The following is a 23,860-nucleotide window of genomic DNA, read 5'->3' as shown; positions in this document are numbered from 1 at the left end:
TTTGTGAATGCTTGTATAACACACACACACACACACATTGAAACACACATTGAGTACCTACTGTGAGTGGTTTAGAGCAGTGATTAAGGATTCCACCTCTGATACCAGACTGCCAAAGTTCAAATCTTGGTTCTCCCACCTACTAGATATGTATCTCTGTTTTCTCATCCAAAATGGAAATAATAATAGCTTCTATTTCATAAGTATCTTCATAAAATTAAATAAGTTAGTATATATAAGGCACTTAATACTTGGCTCATAATAAGTATTAATTATATTTATTTTAAAATCTCAATTAGTGCCAGAAACATAAATACCATAAATATACAATTTTAAATTAAAGTACTTGTTCTTTTTAAACGAAAGGAGATAATATAGCATGTGATTCTGCAATTTGCTTTACTTAATCGTAGCTCATGGACCTTTCTGCTTGTTAATATATATAGATATACTAAGTCATTCTCTTATTAACAGCTGTATACTATCCCATGATTTGATTTTATCATCTTTTATTTAACCAATCCGTTGGACCTTCAGGCTTTCCGAATTCTTGCTATCACAAACCACACTGAAATGAACATCATTAGACAAGATCCTTGCACAATTTTTAAGTATTTTTTGCAGGAGGGATTCCTGGAAGGGAAATTGCTGAGTCAAAAGGGTATGTGCAATTTGTGCCATGACAAGTGCTGACTTACTGCACGCCATGAAGGCTACACCAATTTGCATTCCCAGGGGGGCTTCTTGAATCAGGAAAAGGAGGCTGAGTGAATGTCCTTTTACATTCTTCATTATCCTAGACTGTCAACCCATTCTCTTGATGAGAGAGGGGACAGCTGCTGTTTCATTGATAAGAGAAAGAGAGAGAGAAAGAGAGAGAGAGCGCGAGAGCGAGCAAACACACGTTTCCTTGCAGAGTACGGCTGAGAGCTTTGCCTCTGTGATTGAACAAACATCCACATGGTCCAACTTCACCAAAGAGAAGACATCTACCCTGGCCACAGTCTTACTGGAGAGCGTGGAAAGCACCACTTTGGCAGCTTTGCTGAAACCCTCAGCGAATGTCAGTCAGACTATTCAAACGGACTACTTAGGTAGGACATATCCTTCGTGTCAAGGTCACACCTAGGGGCTGATTTAGATGGGTGACTGTGGCAATGTGATTCTCCATGGCTTTCTCATATACCATTTCCCCAGCTGTTTCAAACCTCTGAACGTACAGCAAAGCAAGTCCAATTATCTTAACAACATCTCCCATTTATCGAGTGCCTGGCATTGTGTTAAGTCACTGGTCAAGTTTACACAGCTGGTGAGTGGCGGAGCTGGACCTCCTAGTTAGTGACTGTGGAACCTGGACCCTTCTTGTCCGCTACTCTGGGCATGCTCCAGACTCTTTCAATTTCCTCTGGCTTTGGAAAACCTGTCTAAATTTGGAGTAGTCAGAGGGTCATGACTCTACTGCTTTCCGTCATTGTTGACTTCAAACCCATCTTTCCCTGATGCATCCCCTAAGATGGGAGCCCTCACTCCTAGAATTACAACTGGGTTTCTCATTTATTTGCTGCTACCATCCTCCTGTCATTCATCAAGGGCCTCAGGATCTCTCCCATGACCAATCGTTCTGTCTGTCCTTTCCTTCTCTTGCAACCAGGGATGCGTCCCTTTCTTGGCCAGAAACCAAATTCAAGACCCACTTTCTGGGTGACCTCCTGCAAATTCTCCCTTTCTCCCTTTTAGACATTGAGAGCAAAGTTATCAACAGAGGATGTACTGAAGAGAATGAGGCCTTTCAGTTGAAAGCGAAAGGGGATGAGATGAGGATTTGGTGCTCCACAGTCGAACAATCTGAATCCACAGGTACAGACCCACTCCTGAGAATCAGAGAGGGTGGTTATGGTGCATTCAAGCAGCAAATATTTCTTTCTTTCTTTCTTTATTACGTTTTAAGCCTTTTTTAAATTAAAAAACTTTTTTTCTAACAGTCCCTTGTTGGTTATCTATTCTAAATATAGCAGTGTGTTCATGTCAATCCCAAACTCCCAATCTATCCCTCCCTGCCCTTCCCCCACCCCCCGTAACCATAAGTTCATTCTCTAAGTCTGTGAGTCTGTTTCTGTTTTGTAAATAAGTTCATTTGTACCATTTTTTTTTTAGATTCTGCCTATAAGCGATATCATATGATATTTGTCTTTCACTGTCTGACTTACTTCACTTAGTATGATAATCTCCAGGTCCATCCATGTTGCTGCAAATGGCATTATTTCATTCTTTTTTTATGGCTGAGTAGTATTCCATTGTATATATGCACCACATCTTCTTTATCCATTCATCTGTCGATGGACATTTAGGTTGCTTCCATGTCTTGGCTATTGTAGACAGTGCTGCAATGAACATTGGGGTGGGTGCATGTATTTATTTTGTTTTTAATTTTAATTTTTTTAGCAAATATTTATTGATCACCTCCTAGGTGCCAAGACTGTGCCAAGAAGTGAGGGAATCAATGATGGTAGAGGGAGACTTCCCTGATGGTCCAGTGGTTAAGACTCCACACTCTCAATGCAGGGGGCACGGGTTCGATCCCTGGTCGGGGAACTAAGATCCCACATGCCGCAAGGCGTGGCCAAAAAAAAAAAAAAAAAATGATGGTAGAGGCAGAAATAGCCCATGCCCTCAGGGAGTTTTCCATCTGCTAGGGAAGTCAGACATTAAATAAATAATCTCTGGGAATGGAGTCTAGAAGAGAGTGGATATATGTATATGTATGTTTGGTTCACTTTGCTGTACAGCAGAAACTAACACAATATTGTAAATCCACTGTACTCCAATAAAATATTAATTAAAAAAAATAATCTCACAGTACAGGAGTGCCAAGATATTTCCTGTCCAATCCAGCAGCCATTGGTCATGTTTTGTTATTGAGCACTTCAAGTGTGGTTAGGCTGTGAGGGTGACATACATACTGGATTTCAAAGTCTTGGTGCCAAAGATGAAGGATGTAAAATATCTTATTAATAATTTTTTATATTGACTACATGTTGAAATGGTAATATTTTGTAGCTATTGAGTTAATATATAATTAAAACGACCTTTTTTTTTTTTTTACTGTTCTGAAATGTGGCTACTGGAAAATGTAAAATTGCATATGTGGCTTACACGATATTTCTAGCAAACAGTGCTAATCTGTATCAGGGATTGGCAAACCTTTCCTGTAGAGCATGGTTAGTAAATATTTTAGGCTTTGAGGGCAATACAATCTGTCGCAACGATTCAGCTCTACCTTCGTAGTGCAAAAGCATTCATAAGCAATATGTAAATGAATGGGTGAGGCTGTGTTGCAATGAAACTTTTATTTACAAAAAACAGGCAATGGCCAGATTAGCTTGTAGGTCATTGTTCATCACTCCCTGATCTATATGCTCTCTGGAGGGCACAAGGAACAGGCTAGGGCACATCCCTGGAGACCACCAACATTGAAAGCGGAAGCCCACCAAAGAGACTGAACAAGAATAACCATAAATGTGGGAGGGGAACTTATTTCCCACTGCTGAGTTGAATTGTCCCTTAAAAACACAAATTCAAATTTATTTTTAAATGTAGCCAAGATTTTTTCCAGGTGATAGCACCTCGAGATTTTTTTTTTTTTTAAAGGTTCTGGTGAGGCTCACCTACCTGGAAGTCCACTGGTGTTTCAATTCTCAGAGCAAGCCAGTGGTGCAGAGCTGTGTGGGATATGAAAGTGTGTATGTGTGTGGATGGGGTGGGTCATCTATAATAACTACTGAGCAAATGATCCCCCCCCCCTTTTTTTTTCTTTTGGGGGAAATTGCAGGGATCAACGGGGTGGCTTTTGTCTCCTTGGCGGGTATGGAGTCCATTTTGGATGAGCGCTTCTTCCAAGACCCTCAGATCCCCTTGGCCAACTCCAAGAGGAAGTTGAAGTTGAATTCTCGCATTGTTGGGGGCATCATAACAGGAGAGAAGAAAGATGGGTTCTCTAAACCAGTCATCTACACCCTGGAGAACATTGAGGTTTGTGAAGAGGTTTCCATTGGACCCCCATCTGCATTCTGAGAATTCCTCATCCTCAAGTGGGCTTAACTCTCATTTTTGATGGGGACCCATTAAAGCAGCAAGTGTGAACAATTTCTGATAACTCAAGCCACTTCCCAAAATCCACCACTAGAAAAATGAGCTCTCCTATTTCTATGTGGCATTTTCCCATTCATCAGCGGGCAAGGTTTAGGCTACATTAAGTCATGTTGATGCAGGAACATTTACACGGATATTTACATTAGTTATGACCAAGTTAGTGGTAGAGACAGGTCTGGCACCCAAGACATTTCTTTTCCTTACTGCACATTGAAATATCAGCATTTTTCTCCCTTCCCTACAGAACATACCCACATCTTCTTGAGGTTGATCAAGTTGAATACTGAATGGATTCTTGAATAGAGGGATTCTCAGGTAACCAAAGCCTTTGAATTTTCAGCCAAAGCAGAATTTTGAGAGTCCCATCTGCGTTTCCTGGAACACAGATGTGGAAGGAGGTAGATGGACACCGTCTGGCTGTGCGATCCTTGAAGTTTCTGAGACGCACACTGGCTGCAGCTGTAATCGAATGGTGAACTTGGCCGTCATCATGGCTGCTGAGGAGCTCACGGTCAGTACTGGTACTTTGTACTCTAGCTCCCCAGATCCAATGGGAAAATATTGACTAAACATCCATGGTATGCCTCTCGTGGCACTGGGTGTTGTGGGAAGGGGTTATGGGGGATAGAAGGGGTGTGTGCCATACTTCTGCCCTTAGAGAATTCATGGTCTGGTTGGGAAGCCATGACTCTCGTATATAAAATGATAAATGACCCTAAACAGGTGCAGGCACGATGACAATCACGGACCCCACTTACTGAGCACCTCCTATGGGCTGGACCCTTTATTTATTTTTTATTTTTTTAATTATTTTTAAATTTTTATTTATTTTTGGCTGCGTTGGGTCTTCGTTGCTGCGGGTGGGCTTCCTCTAGTTGCGGCGAGCGGGGGCTACTCTTCCTTGCGGTGCGCGGGCTTCTCATTGCGGTGGCGTCTCTTGTTGCAGAGCACGGGCTCTAGGCGCGCAGGCTTCAGTAGTTGTGGCACGCGGGCTCAGTAGTTGTGGCGCACGGGCTTAGTTGCTCTGCAGCCTGTGGGACCTTCCCGGACTAGGGCTCGAACCCGTGTCCCCTGCATTGGCAGGCGGATTCTTAACCACTGTACCACCAGGGAAGCCCTGAACTCTTTGTTTTAAGTGTTTTTAGACCCATTTTGCAGGATGGGAGACTGGAGCTCAGCAGCCAGTCTAGTCATGAAACCTCGTTTTATTGCACTTTGCAGATACTTTTTTTTTTAAAAAACAAATTGAAGGTTTTTGGCACCCCTGTGTGCACTGAGAAAGTCTACTGGAGCCATTTTTCCAGCAACATTTGCTCACTTCATGTTCTGCATCATATTTGGGTAATTCTCACAATATTTCAAACCTTCCACCAGCAAAAAATTACGACTCACCGAAGGCTCATATGATGGTAGCATATTTTAGCAGTAAAATATTTTTAAATTAAGGTATGTACATTTTTTCGACGTATGCTATTGTACCCTTAATAGAATATGGTGTAGTGTAAACATAACTTTTATAAGCACTGGGGATAATAATTCGTGTGACTCACTTTATTGCCAATATTTGCTTTATTGTGGTGGTCTGGAATTGAACCTCCAATATCTCTGAGGTCTGCCTGTAAATGGTGCAAGAATTTGTGCTGTAGGAACTGAGAGTTGTGTCAGTGAGAACTGGGGATAGATCAGGGAGGAGATGGAACCTGAAATAAGCCTTGGTGAGGGGTTAGATTCGGTAGAGAGAATAGACATTAGTGCTGTGGTGAGTATCCTTGTCTATATTACCAGGTGGGAGGTAATCTCCCTGCCAGGGAGGTCCTAAATGCTATTTAGAGGAATGTAAGGCTTAGAACTTAAGAATATTGGATCCAAAGCAAGACTAGTCTAGTTTCAAGCCCCATCTCTATCACTTCCTAGCTGTGTTTCCATGGGCAAGTCACTCAACCTCTCTGAGCTGAGCCCAGTTCTTTCACCTTAAAAATGAGAACAAGAAGGACTTCCCTGGTGGCAGAGTGGTTAAGAATCCACCTGCCAATGTAGGGAACACGGGTTTGAGCCCTGGTCCAGGAAGATCCCACATGCCACAGAGCAACTAAGCCCTTGTGCCACAACTACTGAGCCTGCGCTCTAGAGCCCGCATGCCGTAACTACTGAAGCTCGTGTGCCTAGAACCCATGCTCTGCAACAAGAGAAGCCACAGCAATGAGAACCCTGCGCACCGCAGTGAAGAGTAGCCCCCACTCACTGCAACTAGAGAAAGCCCACGCGCAGCAACAAAGACCCAATGCAGCCTAAATAAATAAATAAATAAATAAGAACAAGTAAAAAATGATGATGTGAGAGCTCCCAGGCAGTCCACTGGTTAGGACTTGGCATTTTTCACTGCCATGGCCTGGGTTCAATCTCTGGTCAGGGAACTAAGATCCCACAAGGTGCAACCAAAAACCAAAAATAAAAACAAAAAATAAAAAGCATCAACATTTCATTAAAAAAAAAAGAAAAAAGAATGATGAAAATTAACACTTATATCATACATGTTTCCTGCACTGTTGTGAGTACTTTAAGTATTTTCATTGAATCCTCCTAGAACAATTCCATAAGGTGGTTACTATTAGTATCCTCTTTTTAACAGATGAGGAAACTGAGACACAGAGCAGTTAAGTATCTTGCCCAAGCTCAAACAGCTAAAACTGTAGTCAGTTCTCTTAACTGCTACATCACAATATCATAAAGAAGAGCTCATGAGATGGTGCCTGGCATATCTTTAACACACAGAAAGCACCCAAATAAACTTAAAATTAATTACAAATTATGGCCTAGAGAAGGACTCAACTTGTCATTTCTACTCCCAGAAGTTGGGGCATCTCTGAACACCTATTATCAGTCCTGGTTCAGAGCAGGAAACAGGAACCACTCAAGGTATTTCAAGCAGAAAAGTATTTAATACAGGGACTTGGATGCTCACAGAATCACAGGAAGGGATGGAGGACTTGAAGTCAGGGGGCTGCCATTTGGATTTTGGCTTCAAGATCACCCCTCTGCAGCCATAATCCAGAGGTCAGAAATTGCAGCTGTCATTTCACCCCACATCCACGAAATTAAAGATTAAAGATCGGATAGTCGGAAGGTGGAGTCCAGCCACAGCTCACTCCTGTCTGCAGAAAGCTGGTCTCTGCCTCCATCCTGCCTTTCAAAACCTTCATGCATACATCTCACTGCAGAACCTAAATGACATTCAGGACCTTAACCCCAAGAGATTATGAGAAATGTCATTCGTAAATGTCCTGCCCTCCTGGAACGGCGCATAGGACAGGGGTGAGAATGGGTGCTGATGGATGCCAAAGAATAACGATGAACAATATCTAGTTCACGCTGAGTGTCAGAGGGAGGAAAGGCCTCCAAGCTCTATATACCCAAGCCAGGAGTCTAGATAATTCTTTTTCCTGCCTGGGGGGTATGTTGGTCCTTCTCTGACACCAACAGTGTATCTCTTTCCTGACAGATGGAGTTCACCTTGTACATCATTAGCCACGTGGGCATGATCATCTCTTTGGTGTGTCTCACCATGGCCATCATCACCTTCCTGCTGTGTCGCACCATCCGAAACCACAACACCTACCTCCACCTGCACCTCTGCGTGTGCCTCTTCTTGGCCAAGATTCTCTTCCTCACCGGTGTAGACAAGACCAGCAATCAGGTCTCATATCCCCCTCAGGCTGTGTCCCCATCCAGCCCCATCATCTCCGAATCTGCCTCTGCTCATCCTTACCTAACTCCCTCTATGCTAGTTCCCACCTCAGGACCTTTGCATGTGCTGTGCCCTCTTTCAATACTCGTCCCCCAGCTTCTCACCTAGTTGACTCCTTCTTGTGATAGGTCTCAGTTTAAAATCATTTCCCTGATCATGTTATATATTGTAGCGGTCCCTCCTACTACTCTTTAAGCCATTAGTTCTCACCTGGGATGATTCCACCCCCGCCCAGGGGACACTTGGCAATATCTGGAGACGTTGTTAGTTGTCACCCCTGGGAGGGGATGCTGCTGGCATCTAATGGGTGGAGGCCAGGGATGCTGGTAAACACCTTACAATGCACAGGACAGCCGCCCCCCCCTGCCCCCAGCAGAAAATAATCTGGCAGTAGTGTTACAAATATCAGTAATGCTACAGTGGAGAAATTCTTTTTTCTTTAAATTGAAATACAGTTGATTTACAATGTTGTGCCAATCTCTGCTGTACTGCAAAGTAACTCAGTTATACACATATATACATCCTTTTTTATATTCTTTTCCATTATGGTTTATCACAGTATATTCAATATAGTTCCCCGTGCTGTACATTAGGACCTTGTTGTTTATCCATTCTATCTGTAATAGTTTGTATCTACCAACCCCAAACTCCCAGTCCGTCCCTCTCCCTCCCCTCTTCCCCCTTGGCAACCACAAGCCTGTTCTCTATGTCTGTGAGTCTGTTTCTATTTCGTAGATAAGTTCATTTGAGTCATATTTTAGATTCCACATATAAGTGATATGTTATTTGCCTTTCTCTTTCTGACTTACTTCACTTAGTATGATAATCTCCAGTTGTCACTCTATTTTGCTTCCTTTCTCAGCACCTATTTGAAACCATATTGATTTTTTGGGTTCTTTTACTTATGGTGTATCTACCTCCCCCACGAGACCGTGTGCCCCGTGAGAACAAGAACTTTGGCCAATTTACCCCCAGTAACTGTGCCAGAAACGGTAGGCTCTCAGGGTTTTTCCGAAGGGAGCGCTACTGACATTTCAGGTGGGGTGATCATTCTTGATGCAGAACTACCCCTCTCACTGCGGGATGCTTCGCTTTCCAGACCCCTTGAGAACTAAAGGCTAGTGGCGCACCACACTCTCATCACGTGACCAGGGGTGGGCAAACTTTTCCTGTAAAGAGGCAGATATAAATATTTTTGGCTTTGCAGATACTATGGTCTCTGCTGTGACTATTCAGCTCTGCTGTTTTAGTGTGAAAACAGCCATAGAGAATACATAAATGGGGGTGGCTGTATGTCAATGAAATGTTATTTACGAAACAGGCAGCCAGCCCATGGCTGTAGTTTGTGGACCCCTTCCCCTCCCCCATATCTTCAACCATCCCCTAAAGAAGGGTGATCATATATCTGTTTCCCCCCAAATTCTCCCAGTTTTAACACTGAAAGTTATACGTCCTGAGAAAACCAGGCAAAGCTGGATGATTGGTTACCCTACCAAAAGGATGGAACCACCTTGCGGAAGAATAAGTATTTGTGGAATGAATGAAGGGGCCGTGTTTGGGGAACTCCAATCAAAGCAGCTTCTCCTGATAATGTATACAACATCAAGTGCCAGTTACAAAAGATTTGTTGAGATTATGGATGTATTAGGAAATTTTGGGAAGAGTCCTTAGTACATTACCTTGTACTCTTGGTACAAGGTAAGTTTGTTTTGCAAAACTAGTTTCCTAATTTTAGTCATCTAGAGGAGGTAGCACTCATTAAAGCAGCTTCCACTGTTTGTATTATAACTAAGATAGATTAAATAGGAGGTGAGAAGAGACAAATTAAGTAGCCTATTTTTAAAATTTCTGCTCCTCTTCATGATACAGACAGCTTCCAAGAACAGAGACATGATAAAGAATTTAGCTTACCTCCATTTTCTGAGATTTAATTATAAATTAAAAGTTTGGGAATGCTTGTTCTGATGACACCTATTATAGCACCAGAAATAAACACCATATCACTAAACATTATCCCTTATGTGTGTTATCAATAAGCACCATAATACAATGATAAGAAAAAAAAAAAAAAAGGTAGCTTCTCCTTTGCCCTCTTCCTCTGAACCTGCTCTCAGGAGTAGGGGATCCTGAACGTGCCTGATTCTTCCCTGCAGGTGGGCTGCGCCATCATCGCGGGCTTTCTGCACTACCTTTTCCTCGCTTGCTTCTTCTGGATGCTGGTGGAGGCTGTGATGCTCTTCCTTATGGCCAGGAACCTGAAAGTGGTGAATTACTTCAGCTCTCGAAACATCAAGATGCGGTATCTCTGTGCCTTTGGCTATGGGCTCCCGGCGCTGGTGGTGGCTGTCTCCGCCATCATACAACCACAAGGTTATGGGATATATAATCGGTAAGTGACATCCTTCTCTCTCCCTGAAAATTATTATTAATTATTATTATTATTATTAATTATCCCATGATGATAATTATATGAACTCAAGAAGAGCAATAACAGGAGCAGTAGTTGTGACTCCCATTAATTGAGCTCTTACTTTATGTACTGTTGGTCTCAGGGCTGCCATATACAGTAGCACAGGTTGTGCACTGCACAAATCCAGGAGCCATTGTTTGCACTATAGTATCAGCGGATGGTGGCGATGTAAACAATGAACTTGATGGCACAGGTTTCAATTTGTGGACTCTGGAGCCAACCTGCTTGGGTCTGAATCCTGGCTCCACCACCATGTTACCTTGGGCAAGTTACTTAAACTCTGTATGCTTTCATTTCATTATCTGTTAAATGCAAGCTAATGACAATGCCTGTATCATAGTGTTGTTGTGAGTGTTAAGTGAGTTATTATCTGCAAAACATTTAGACAGTGTTGGGCACAGTGTAAAGCATTATACGTGTTATTTTTACCACCATCATTATTGCCATGGACTGTTTTAAAGTGAGGTAGGTTTATCACATGATTCTATGTGAGAAGATTTTAGGTAGTATGCTAGTGAGCCCTAATTAAACAATATTTTTGTATTTATTTTGTAGGGCATTAGAAAAAAATTGCTGGCATATCAAACTCATGATTTCATAGACATGATTCCATTGTATAGACATGATTCCATTGTATAAGGAAAAAGTTGAGTCAATTTTGAGGGAAAAAAATTAGGTAAGTGACAGGACAAGTAGTATGTGGTTAGGGTAGAGACTGTAATTCAGTGAGTTACTTCATTTCATCCTAGGATGGAACCTTGTTATTGTAATTTACAGATGAGGAAAGTGAGTCTCAGAAGGGTGAAAAGACTTTCTCACTATCACACAGTGAAAAAGTGGCAGGATGAGTACTTGAATCTGGGTCTTTCCAACCCCAGGGCCCCTGTTTATCAACCTGGTGCTATAGGCACTTTGCTGAGCTGTGTTTGGGGGATTAAATATCTAGGTTTCCTCCCTGCCTGCTGATGGCTTATACTTCAGGTGAGGTCATGAGATAAAGGGTGAGGGAATGGAATTCATGTTAAAGGAGTGTCCTTCGTAACCTAAACCCTGTAAGCTTTACAAACATATATTATCTCTGGTATTTCTCAAGAAAATTCCTATGTTTCCACTGCATACAGCAACACCATTCAATGACACTACAGTGTTAATAGTGCCCTCTAGATTTGTGCAGTGCACAACCTGTGCTGCGGTACATGGCGGCCCCAAGACCAACAGTGACTGAAGTAACAGCTTAATAAATGGTAACTACGGAGGAAACTGAGGCTCAGCACAGCTGCAGGATTTTCCCAGGGTCACATATCTAGTAAGTGTCCAAGTTGAGTTCAGGTCTGACTGCATTTTAAAAAAATATTCATTTATTTATTTTTGTTGAAGTATAATCGATTTACAATGATTCAGGTGTACAGCAAAGTGATTCAGTTATATATAAGGATATATACGTATATTCTTTTTCAGATTCTTTTCATTATAGGTTATTACAAGATATTGAATATAGTTCCCTGTGCTATACAGTAGATCCTTGTTGATTATCTATTTTATATATAGTAGTGTGTACCTGTTAATCCCAAATTCCAAATTTATCCCTCCCCCCTTTTCCCCTTTGGAAACCATAAGTTTGTTTTTTATGTCTGTGAGGTCTGACCATCTTGTCAGGAGATAGTGGTGACAATGCAAGGCCACCATGATGAAGTGCCTGATGTTGGTGTGGGTAGTATAAGCCCTGACAGACCAGAGAAGGATGAGGGCATATGGGAGCTGGAAAGTTCATGGAAGCCTTCCTGGAGGAGGTAGAGTTTGAATGAGCCTTGAAAGCTCTGCTGAGATGTACACATAAGTGAGGACAAATCTTGCCTAAGGGAGAGCTCAAGCTGTATTTGGAGAATAGATGGATTGGAGTGGAAGAAGAGGAAATTGGGGGGGGGGGGCATGGAATTTGGTGAATACCTTCTAGGTGGTAGGAACCACAGAAAGTTTTGGAAGAGAGGAGTAGCATTGGCAAGGATTTGAAATGATCTCAGGAGGCACTAGGGAGTAGAGAAGTGAGACAGGGAAGAGAAGGAGGAAATACAGGGTGCATTCCTGAGCAGGTCCTGCTGTGGGTAACTGGGGCTCAATCCCAGTAGGTACCTCTGGGGGACTGTGTAGGGCACATACCACAGTTATCCCACCCACGAGGTGAGGGAGCTGGCATATTTATCCAGCTCCCTCCCATCAGCCATTGGTTGAGGGCTGCTCCCTGGGGGAACAAATTTTCTAAAGCTTTTAGTCTGATGCCCTCAGGCAGAGATGCAGATGCTAATGAGGAAATTGGCCCGTATTTACTGAAGTAGTTATCCTTGAAAGGATATGGGCAGCATTTTCTCATGATGCAAACATTTTCTTGCCTTTTGATCACTCTACTACTGGTGACTTACATTCCAGGTAGAGAACATCTGGTTGGCCAAACTTGATTATTTTCCTTCTCTTGCTGGGGAAGGCACACTTCTGCTAAAGGAATATTGGGGTGCTGTTACGAAACATGGCGGAATAGTTGTCAGGTGGTGAAAACAGCAAATATCTACTAGAGGCATGATGGAAAAAGGCAATTAATTCTCCCTCCCTCCTTCCTTTCCCTTCCTCCCTTCCTTCCTTCTTTCCTTCCTTCCTTCCTTCCTTCCATCCTTCCTTCCCTCCCTCCCTCCCTTCTTCCTTTCTTCCTTCTTTTTCTCCCTTCCCTCCTTCCCTCCCTCCCTTTATTGCTTCATTCCTATTAACAAATAATTATGGAATGCCTCATCCATGCCAGGATTTGCACTGAGTGCTGGGTATTCAGAGATGAATAAAACGTTCAAAGTCCAAATTCTCATGCAGCTCATAGTCTAGTAGGGAAAGATGGACAATTTATAATAAATAAACAACTGAACAAGATAATTTATGATAGGTGCTATTAAAAAAGCAGCAAGCTCTGTTAGGAAAGGACCAGGGTAGTGGCTTTTCAGAGGTGATGTTCGAGCTGAGATTTGAATGACAAGGTATACTAGTGGAGAGTTCTGGATAAAGGGGTTACAGAGGTTATGAATTGAGAAATGAGCTCTACACAAGGTATTAAGTGAATATTTCAGGAACATTCACCCAGGAAGAAGGTCTGAAAGAGGAAAACTGAAATGTGACCTGGTCCATCATGAAAATTTTTCATGTCAGTCTCACCTCCCAATATTCTCTCCCATTAGCACATCTGGCAGGGTGTGAGTAATTTTAGGGTCAGGACTCTGAGACAATCACTGACTCCTGTTTTTCTCCATAGCTGCTGGCTGAATACAGAGACAGGGTTCATCTGGAGTTTCCTGGGGCCAGTGTGCACAATTATAGTGGTAAGCTGATTGCTTGTTGCAGTGTGTTTTGGAGGAAGATCAAGGAGACCCAAGGGATCTAGAAGTGCCAGTGGATATTGCAAAGCTCTGGTCACTTATTCCTCAAAAACGTTCTCCATTCTGATCCTTGATTCCTGAGATTTCCAAGTTAGAGTGTAATTTCTTTGATTTGTAATATATTTTTTTAAATGCCACCATGCAAATCCCCTGGAAGGGACCACAGTCTTATCAATCCTTTGTGTTTCAGTAAGAATGGGTCTATTGATCTCTTCTGAGTACAGATGTTGAATAAGAGAAAAGATAGGAAGAACTTAAGAGCAATTGGTTGGTGGGGGGGGAAGGGTTGGAGAGGGAAATGGCGGGAAAGAGGCAAAGGGAAGCCTGGAGATTTTTTTTTTTTTTTCTGTGTTGGGTCTTTGTTGCTGCATGCAGGCTTTCTTTAGTTGTGGTGAGCAGGGGTTACTCTTCGTTGCGGTGCACAGGTTTCTCATTGTGGTGGCTTCTCATGTTGAAGAGCATGGGCTCTAGGTGCACGGGCTTCAGTAATTGTGGCACGCGGGCTCAGTAGTTGTGGCTCGCGGGCTCTAGAGCACAGGCTCTGTAGTTGTGGCGCATGGGCTTAGTTGCTCCGCGGCATGTGGGATTTTCCCGGACCAGGGCTCGAACCCGTGTCCCCTGCATTGTCAGGCGGATTCTTAACCACTCCGCCACCAGGGAAGCCCCATGGAGATTTTAAAAAAAGTTTTATGGGGGTTTAATCGACAAAAACTATATATATGTAAGGTGTACAACTTGATGTTTTGACGTATGTATACACTGTGAAATGATCACCACAATCAACCTAATTAACAAATCCATCACCTCACATACTTACCATTTTTTCCCCTTTTCTTTCTTTGTTGTGAGAACCCTTAAGAGCTACTCTTCTAGCAAATTTCAAGTATATGATACAGTATTGTTAACAGAAGTCACCATGCTGTACATTACATCTCTAGAACTTACCTTGCATAACTGAAACTTTGTACCCTTAGACCAACATCTTCCCATCCCCTGGGAGCCACCATTCTACTCTCTGGGAAGCCTGGGGAGGTTGAGTACCATCTCCTTGCTTCCTTGCCTCCAATCTAGATTCTACAGTCCCGCAGGATGAGAGTCTTCTGACTCTCACTCATGGTGGCTTGTTTCCTTGAGTCATTTGTAATTGTTAATTGTGAGCTCATATTTGACTGATCTAAATCTTGGGAATTCTTGAGGTTTTATTCCTCCAGAGGGGTTTTGCTTACTTCTATCAGGTTTTGGGGGTCCATGTGTTAGTTTCCTAGGGCTGCCATAACAAAGTATCACAAACTGGGTAGCTTAGAACAACAGAGTTTTATTGACTCACAGTTCTGGAGGCTAGAAGTCTGAAATCAAGGGGTCAGCAGGCCATGCTCCATCTGAAGGCTCTAGGGAAGAATCTGTTCCCATCTACTCTCCAAATTCTGGTAGTCTCAGGCATTCCTTGGCTTGTAGATGTCTGTCTTCTCCCTGTATCTCTTCACATTGCCTTCCCTCTGTGCATGTCTGTCTCTATGTCCAAATTTCCCCTTTTTATAAGGACACCAGTCATATTGGATTAGGGCCCACCCTAATGACTTCATTTTAATTTGATCATCTCTGTAAAGACCCTATATCCAAATAAGGTAGCATTCTGAGGTCTTCGGGGTTAGGGCTTCAACATATCTTTTTTTGGGGGGGGGGACACAATTCAACCCATGATGGGGCACTGGTCTTGATACTAACTTCCCAGATGCATCCAGTGGAAATAAACCAAGATCATCCAAGAGCAAGCAAAGGCTGTTTATAAGGAGATTGCTATGGTAAAGGAGTCAACCACTTGCATTTGTCAAATCTCTTGCATTGGTCAGAGACTAAAAAGCAGGCAAATGAGTGGGAAAGCTTTATAGAGGAAAAAAGGGAAGGTTTCATATGTGCCCTGCTTGGAGGCTGCAGGCATGGGGACCCTATGGGTAGGCTAACTAAAAGCAAGGCATTCTATGTGATTGGTTAGGGTTACATACTGGCTTTCTCCTTGTGGCCCTAAATTGGAAGCAGGGGCAGAAATGAGGGAGGCTGTCAATTATTAGTCAAGTCCTGGTCATTTGGGGTCAGGTATTGTGTGGCTTCCTGCAGTGGTTACTGTAGACTGTGGGTCAGAGTTCTATTTTTATAGATGGTCTGGCCATTATCTGTTTTGTATATCCAATCTCTCCATCCCTTCTGCTTGACTCTGTAGATCAATTCCATCCTCCTGACTGGGACACTGTGGATCCTGAGGCAGAGGCTTTCTAGTGTCAGTGCTGAAGTCTCCAAGCTCAAAGACACCAGGTACCGTCCATCCTTCCTTTCCCCTCCTCTTCTAGTCTCCTTTCCTTCTTTCCCCAAAGGTTCATTGATTACCTTTTGTAAGACTGGTCCTGTGCCCCAAATGGAATAGCACAGTGTCTAGATCAGGCCGTCTCAAACCTCAGCACTGCCACTTAAAAGCTGTGTGACCTTAGGCAAGTTACATAACCTCTCTGAAACTCAGTTTCCTCATCTGTAGAACGGGGATGCTAACACTGCCCATTTCATGTGGCCTACGAAGCATTTAGTACAGTTCCTAGGAGGAGTGAGTGTTTCCTGTATTAGAACTATTAATATATTCTCTAATTCTTCTACTGTGCATACTTATATGTACATATTTACAAAACCAGAATCATACTATTTTGTTTTTATAACCATTTTTCTCTTAACAACATGAAATGAATATTTTTCTATTTAATTAGAAATTTGTTGACAATATCTTTTTTTATATATATAGTGTTTCAGTGTAAAGACCTAGCACAATTTATTTAAATCATCCCTTATTTATGGACATTTAAGTTGTTTCTTTTTTTTTTTCTTTCTTTCTTTTTTTTTTTTTTACTATTATAAACCATCCTATCTTGAAATACCCTTGTAGGCAAATCTTCTTACACATCTGTTGTTATTAAATACAATAATAGTATGGACAACAGTATGGAGGTCCCTTACAAAACTAAAAATAGAATTACCATATGACCCAGCAATCCCACTACTGGGCATATACCCAGAGAAAACCATAATGCAAAAAGACACATGCACCCCAATGTTCATTGCAGCACTATTTACAATAGCCAGGTCATGGAAGCAACCTGAATGTCCATCGACAGATGAATGGATAAAGAAGATGTGGTACATACATACAATGGAATATTACTCAGCCATAAAAAGGAACGAAACTGGGTAATTTGTAGAGACGTGGATGGACCTAGAGACTGTCATACAGAGTGAACTAAGTCAGAAAGAGAAAAACAAATATCGTATATTAACGCATACATGAGGAATCTAGAAAAATGGTACAGATGAACCAGTTTGCAAGGCAGAAATAGAGACACAGATGTAGAGAACAAAAGTATGTACACGAAGGGTGGAAAGTTGGGGGGGGGGGCGATGGTGGTGGGATGAATTGGGAGATTGGGATTGACATATATACACTAATATGTATAAAATAGATAACTAATAAGAACCTGCTGTATAAAATAATAAATTCAAAAAAAATACAATAATAGGCATGAAATTGCCTGAGCAAAGAGTAGGTTGGATTGTAACACTGTTAGTATATATTGCAAATCATTTTCCAGAAAATGTTTCCATTTACAATAGTGCTTGTTTACCTGCAGCTTTGCCAACACTAGTGTTTATCATTTTTATTGTTCTGTTGAATTAATATATGAATTTTACAAGCTCATTATTTTAGTTTCAGATATATATTTTTTATCTTACAGATGTGGGACTTTTTCATATTCTTATAGGCCATTTGTTTTCTTAACTTCATCATTCAACTAAAGTTCGTTTTAAGAACCTACTAAAACCAGACATTGTCTAGCTTTTATCATCAGTAAACTGATGACGTCCTTTACTTATTTTCCTGTCAGTGTCCAATCCCTCACTCATCTTGAATATTTTTTTAAAGTTATTTTTTAAAAGTGCAAAAAATTAAAACAAAGTTAATACATACAATGGTAAGAAAAATTAAGTAGTGAGAAAGGGAACACATATAAAGTCATTCTCTATCTCTCCCCTGACCCCCTGGGTCCCCAGATCCCTCCAACCCTAAGCAACCATTATCACTTAAGTTGACCTTCCTTCCAGAATATTCTATACTTATATATCCATTACATAAATGATAGGATACTGTACGTATTATTCTGCACTTTGTGTTTTCCACATATTACGTAGCTTACATCATATCAATACTTAAGGTTAAAAACAACTAACAAAAGGGAATTCCCTAGTGGTCCAGTGGTTAGGACTCCATGCTTCCATTGCAGGGGGCACGGGTTCCATCCCTGACTGGGGAACTAAGATCCTGCAAGCCACATGGCATGGCCAAAAAATAAAAACAAACAAACAAACAAAAAACAACTAACGAAGATATTTATTTTGTGCCAGACACTGTTCTAAGCACCCTTAGTGTCTTCCCATCTCATTATTTAATCTGTAGAGCAAGCAATACCCCTGTATAGGTATTGTATTATTATCTCTATATCACTTTGAGGAAACTGAGGCACAATGAAGTTAAGTAACTTACAAAGGCCATAAAGTTAGTGAATGGATCAGTCAGAATTTATTTGTGGGCAGTCTGACCCAGAGCCTGTATCCTTATCCACTCTAGTACATTGTGACTCTCATCTCATTTAACAATTGTTTTTATAATCTACTCTTTATCTCTATAGATTTGCTTATTCTGGACATTTCTTATCAATTGAATCATACACTCTGTGGCCTTTTGTGTCTGGCTTCTCTCACTGAGCAACATGTTTTCAACGTTCATCCACATTGTAGCAAGTGTCAGTGCTTCATTACTTTTTATGACTGAAAAATATTCCACCATATGGATGGACCACATTGTGTGCCTCCATTCATCTGTTGATGGACATTTGGGTTGTTTTAGTTGGGGGATAAGTAAATAGGGAATGGCTGCTTGATAGGTACATAGTTTCTTTTTGGGGTGATAAAAATGTCTTGGAACTGGATGGTGATGATGTTTGTACATTGTGAATGTGCTCAATGCCACTGAATTGCACACTTTCAGTGGCCAAAATGGTTAATCTTATGGTATGTGAGTTTTGCCTCCAATAATAAGGAAGGCTTCATAGTATTTCATATGATGGCTTCACGGTTCATTTAATGTGTCCCAAATTCTTGGACAGGTAGGTCCTTCTAGCCTTTAAAAAAATTTTTATTGAAGTATGGTTGATTTACAATGTTGTGTTAATTTCTGCTGTACAGCAAAGTGACTTAGTTATATATATATATATATATATATATATATATATATATATTCTTTTTTCACTTTCTTTTACATTGTGGTTTATCACAGGATATTGAATATAGTTCCCTGTGCTGTACAGTAGGACTTTGTTGTTTATCCATTCTATATATAATAGTTTGCATCTGCTAATCCCAAACTCCAAATCCATCCCTCCCCTGCCCCCCGCTTTGGCAATCACATGTCTGTTCTCTATGTCTGTGACTCTGTTTCTATTTTGTAGATAAGTTCATTTGTGTCATATTTTAGATTCCACATGTAAGTGATATCATATGGTATTTGTCTTTCTCTTTCTGACTTATATACTTTATCATACTTAGTGTGATAAAAATGGCATTATTTCATTCTTTTTAACGGTTGAGTAAATATTCCATTGTGTGTGTGTGTGTGTATATATATATATATACATAGAAATGTACACATATATACATATATATACAACATATATGTGTATATATACACATATATGGGAGATATATATGTATGTATGTGTATATATATATATACACAAACCACATCTTCTTTATCTGTTGATGGACATTTAGGTTGTTTCCATGTCTTGTCTATTGTAAATAGTGCCTTCTAACCTTTTATTATTACAGACAATATTGCATTAAATACATGTGTCCACACATCTTTGTGTCCATGTGTATCTGTAGGCCAGTTGCCTTTTCAATGTCTGTAGGATTTGATTTTCCTACCTCTAGGCTTGGAACCTCTGTTCCATGTTTATTCTCACCCAGGTGACGGGTCACATGGTGGCAGCCTCAGGCTAAACCTGGGAGAGTGGTGGCCCATGAGGACAACAGCCACCTCCTAGAACCTTATCCTCTGCAAATCTTCCCCTCCAGGTTACTGACATTCAAAGCCTTTGCCCAGATCTTCATCTTGGGGTGTTCCTGGGTGTTGGGCATTTTCCAGATTGGACCCATGGCCAATATCATGGCTTACTTGTTCACCATCATCAACAGCCTGCAAGGAGCCTTCATCTTCCTCATTCATTGTCTGCTCAACCGCCAGGTACGTAGCTACTGCCCTCCCAGTCCCCCTCCTTCCAGGGCTCATACCTCTGCCCACACATGCCCCTGCATGTAAGAGTGATTCATCTCCCCATGATGTGTCTCCACCTTCAGGTACGGGAAGAATACAGGAGATGCATGACCAGGAAGACCAAACCCAGCTCCCAGTCCGAGACCTCAGGGATCGTACTGTCATCTGTTCCCTCCACTGCCAAAACGGTGAGAGTCTGCATGTTGTACGCACGTTCTGGTCAGACAAAATGTCTGCTTCTTAGCAATACTAGACAGCGCTGTATGTTGAGTACCTACTGTGAGCTAAACACGTACACGGGTATTAACTCATTTGATAAAGTTTGGGGTTTAAGGGTGGGAGTTCGGAAGCCAGGCTGCCTGGGTTTAAATGCCAGCTCTGCCCCTCAGTAGCTGTGCAAACTAAAAAAGATAAAATCATGACTCACAGATATAAAATAAGCATTTGTCAAGGATTTTATTCAGCTCATTAATCAGTGAGGGAAGTTTAAGTGCCAGCTCTGCCCCTCAGTAGCTATGTAAACTAAAAAAGATAAAATCATGACTCACAGATATAAAATAAGCATTTGTCAAGGATTTTATTCTGCTCATTAATCAGTGAGGGAAGTTTAAATGCCAGCTCCGCCCCTCAGTAGCTGTGCAAACTAAAAAAGGTAAAATCATGACTCACAGATATAAAATAAGCATATGTCAAGGATTTTATTCTGCTCATTTATCAGTGAGGGAAGCAGCAGATGTTATAACTGGTTCGCAAGAGAACGCAAAGAACAGACGTGTATGTGTATTACATCATACATATAATGTGTACAATGTATATAATGTACACATAATACATAGCACACATATAATGTATACAATGTTCACAATGTATACATAATACATAATATTATTACTTTATATATATGTATGTTCTTTGTGTTCTCTTTTGAACCAATTATAACATCTGCCTGGTTTCCTCATTGATAATTATATGTAATATATAGAACATATAATTATATATTATATAATTATACATATAATTGTAAATATACAGACATTATATATAATTATTCACATTATAATATATGAATTTTATATTATATAATATATAAATATATAATATATAAATTTCATATATAATATCTATAAATTATACATAATTATACATAATTGTTTTTATACATAATTGTATTTTATACATAATTATATACAGCAATTATATATAATTATTAACATTATATAATATAATCATACATATAATTATAAATATACAGACATATATAATTAGTAGTATTATATAATATATTTAAAATTCATATATGTGTATTATTTATGTATTAATATGTGTGAATTAAATACATATATAATATCGATAATATTGAAATGAGAGTGCAAGTAAAGGAAAAACAGATTTTTCCATGAAATTATTTTCCATCACTGTCAGTTATTTAAAATTTACAGAATTGTAAAATAGCTCCACCATAGATCAGATAATACCCAAAGGGGTATCCTCTAACAACGCATCATTTTTGTTTGAAGCGCACATTTTCCTCTACACAATGGATCTCATCCAATCTCATGGCTACAAACACCATCTATTAGCAATGACCCCCAAATTATAAATAATGTGCAGTTTAGCCCCCTCTTCTGAATTCTAGACTCATATAACCTGCCACCTACCAAATGCCCCCACTTAGATGTCTGATATTGCAGACGTAACATGTTCCAAATGAGCTTCTGATTCCCCCACCTCTCATTTCCGCATAGGGTCCTCTATTTTTCTATTGCTCGGGAGTGAAGGTGTGAAGTTAACCTTGACTCTGCTTTTCTTCTCACTCTCTTCCATCTCTGATTCATCAGCAAATCCTGATGACTCTTTCTCAAAATGGATCCAGAGTCTGATCGCTTCTCTTTCCCTTCATTCCTTCCACTGTGGTCCAAGTACAAGTCTCTAGCCAGGATGATGGAAATAACCTCAAAAGCGTTCTTCCTGCTGCCTCTCTTGCCTTTTCCCTGCCCTACCTTTGGTCTATTCTCCCTACAGCAGCCAGAGGGCACTCGTGAGCCCCTGAGTCAGGTCACATTCCTTCTCTGCCTACAACACTCCATGGCTCCCACCTTAGAGTAAAAGCCAAAGTCCTCCTGGTGACCCACAAGGCCTTGTCTGATATGACTCTCTTTTCCTTTTTGACCTTGTCTTCTATTAATTGACCTCTCACTTCACTCTGCTCCACCCTCACTGGCCTGCTCAAGATTCTTCAAACATGCCAGGCTCACCTCCTCCTTAGGAACCTTGAACTGAATGCTCTTGAATGCCTTGAATGTTTTTGTCCTGATACCTGCATGGACAACTCCCTCACTTCTCACATCCTTCAAATCTTTGTTCCAGTCATTTCTTATCAATGAAATTTCCTCTGACACCTGTATTTTGTGCAGCCTCCTATTCCCCTACCCTGGTATTCATGCTTCCTCCACGCACCTTGTCTTGATTTTCTTTTCCATGCTTTCCACTTTCTAACACTATAATTTCCTTATTTATCTCATTTAATTTTTATGGTCTTCCATCCCCCATTAGAATGTCTTATTTTTTTTCACTGATGTATTCCAAGCACAAGTAACTAAGATCCAGTGGCTTAAATAAATAGGAAATTCTTTTTCTTGCAAGAATAGAAGCCCAGAGTTAGGTGTTGCTGGTATTGGTTCTGTTGCTTAGTGGTGTTGTTAAGGATCTAAGCTCTCCCTAGTTTTCCATTCCACTGACAGCATGTTGGCTTTTCATCAATTATTTTCATGGTTGCAAGATGGCTGCCATAGCTCCAGACATTGTGACCTTGTTCAAGGCAGGAAGAAGAGGGATGGGGCAGAGTGGTAAACTCTCCTTTCAACCTTCTCCCTTTAACAGGAAACAAAAGCTTTTCCAGAAGCCCCTTAGCAAATTTCCCTTTCACCTAGTTGGTCAGAACTGCATCACATGACCACTCATAGTTACAAAGGAATTTGAAAAAACAAGTATTCTGCTTTCTAGCTTCTAGAATGGGAATATCAATAGTAAAGAGGTTGAGAATAGCTTTTGAGTCTGCCAACAGTGCCTGCCACACTAGGCATAATCACTGTTAACATTTAAATGTTTATCCTTCTAGTTTTTGTTGCCATATTTATCTCTGTCTGTATTTATAAGACCCATGCCCACATAGATCTGACCCCTGGACTCACATTTGTACTAATCCTGCCACTGTTTCTGATTCTAATTTCTCTCACAGGGTTGAAGTCCTTTCTTGCTTTCAAATACACTATGAAACAACATTTCAGGAAAGCAGGTGCCTGCAGGAGCCTTCTCTGAAATTTCCTCTTCTCGACTTAATATGGAAATGCAGGATCCCGCCAGCCACAGAACTCTCTGGGAAATTCGGATCATGGATGGATATGTGGGATGGTCTTTCCATGGCTTCATGCCCTGCTGAGAAACAAGAGTTTCTGTTCCAGCTTACCATTTTATCTTCTGTGTTCTGCAACTCTTTGACTTTGCAGAGTTTTGCGGAGATAACAGATCGCAGTGCAATGGCTGGACCAAGAACTTCTGGCTACCATTTTGTTTTGTCCTAAGTCCATTGATGTGTGGCTTCAAGAGTGCCTCTCCAGCATCTATCACATGCTTGACACAGAGAGTAGCCCTCAATAAATGATGTGTCTTCCGACTGACTGGCTTACCTTTCAACAAAGAACCCTCCTGCTTTTATAGAA

General features: G+C 40.9%; 1 protein-coding gene across 1 annotated transcript in view; it reads left to right on the top strand.

The window, feature by feature from the left end:
- ADGRE1 (adhesion G protein-coupled receptor E1) overlaps nucleotides 1-23,410 on the top strand; it is a 48,494-nt gene extending 25,084 nt beyond the window's left edge. Inside the window, exons 12-22 of the mRNA XM_059919860.1 lie at nucleotides 917-1,094; nucleotides 1,738-1,857; nucleotides 3,830-4,029; nucleotides 4,490-4,660; nucleotides 7,649-7,843; nucleotides 10,048-10,283; nucleotides 13,651-13,717; nucleotides 15,993-16,084; nucleotides 19,943-20,111; nucleotides 20,225-20,329; nucleotides 23,380-23,410. Of these exons, the coding sequence (XP_059775843.1) occupies nucleotides 917-1,094; nucleotides 1,738-1,857; nucleotides 3,830-4,029; nucleotides 4,490-4,660; nucleotides 7,649-7,843; nucleotides 10,048-10,283; nucleotides 13,651-13,717; nucleotides 15,993-16,084; nucleotides 19,943-20,111; nucleotides 20,225-20,329; nucleotides 23,380-23,385 (1,539 nt within the window). The 3' untranslated portion in view covers nucleotides 23,386-23,410. The remainder of the gene's footprint in view (nucleotides 1-916; nucleotides 1,095-1,737; nucleotides 1,858-3,829; nucleotides 4,030-4,489; nucleotides 4,661-7,648; nucleotides 7,844-10,047; nucleotides 10,284-13,650; nucleotides 13,718-15,992; nucleotides 16,085-19,942; nucleotides 20,112-20,224; nucleotides 20,330-23,379) is intronic.
- The last annotated feature ends 450 nt before the right edge of the window (nucleotides 23,411-23,860 follow it).

Source organism: Balaenoptera ricei, chromosome 3, assembly GCF_028023285.1.
Source record: "Balaenoptera ricei isolate mBalRic1 chromosome 3, mBalRic1.hap2, whole genome shotgun sequence".
Taxonomy (NCBI): Eukaryota; Metazoa; Chordata; class Mammalia; order Artiodactyla; family Balaenopteridae; genus Balaenoptera; species Balaenoptera ricei.
Note: the sequence above shows the minus strand (reverse complement) of the source record. Positions and strands in the feature narration are given on the sequence as shown.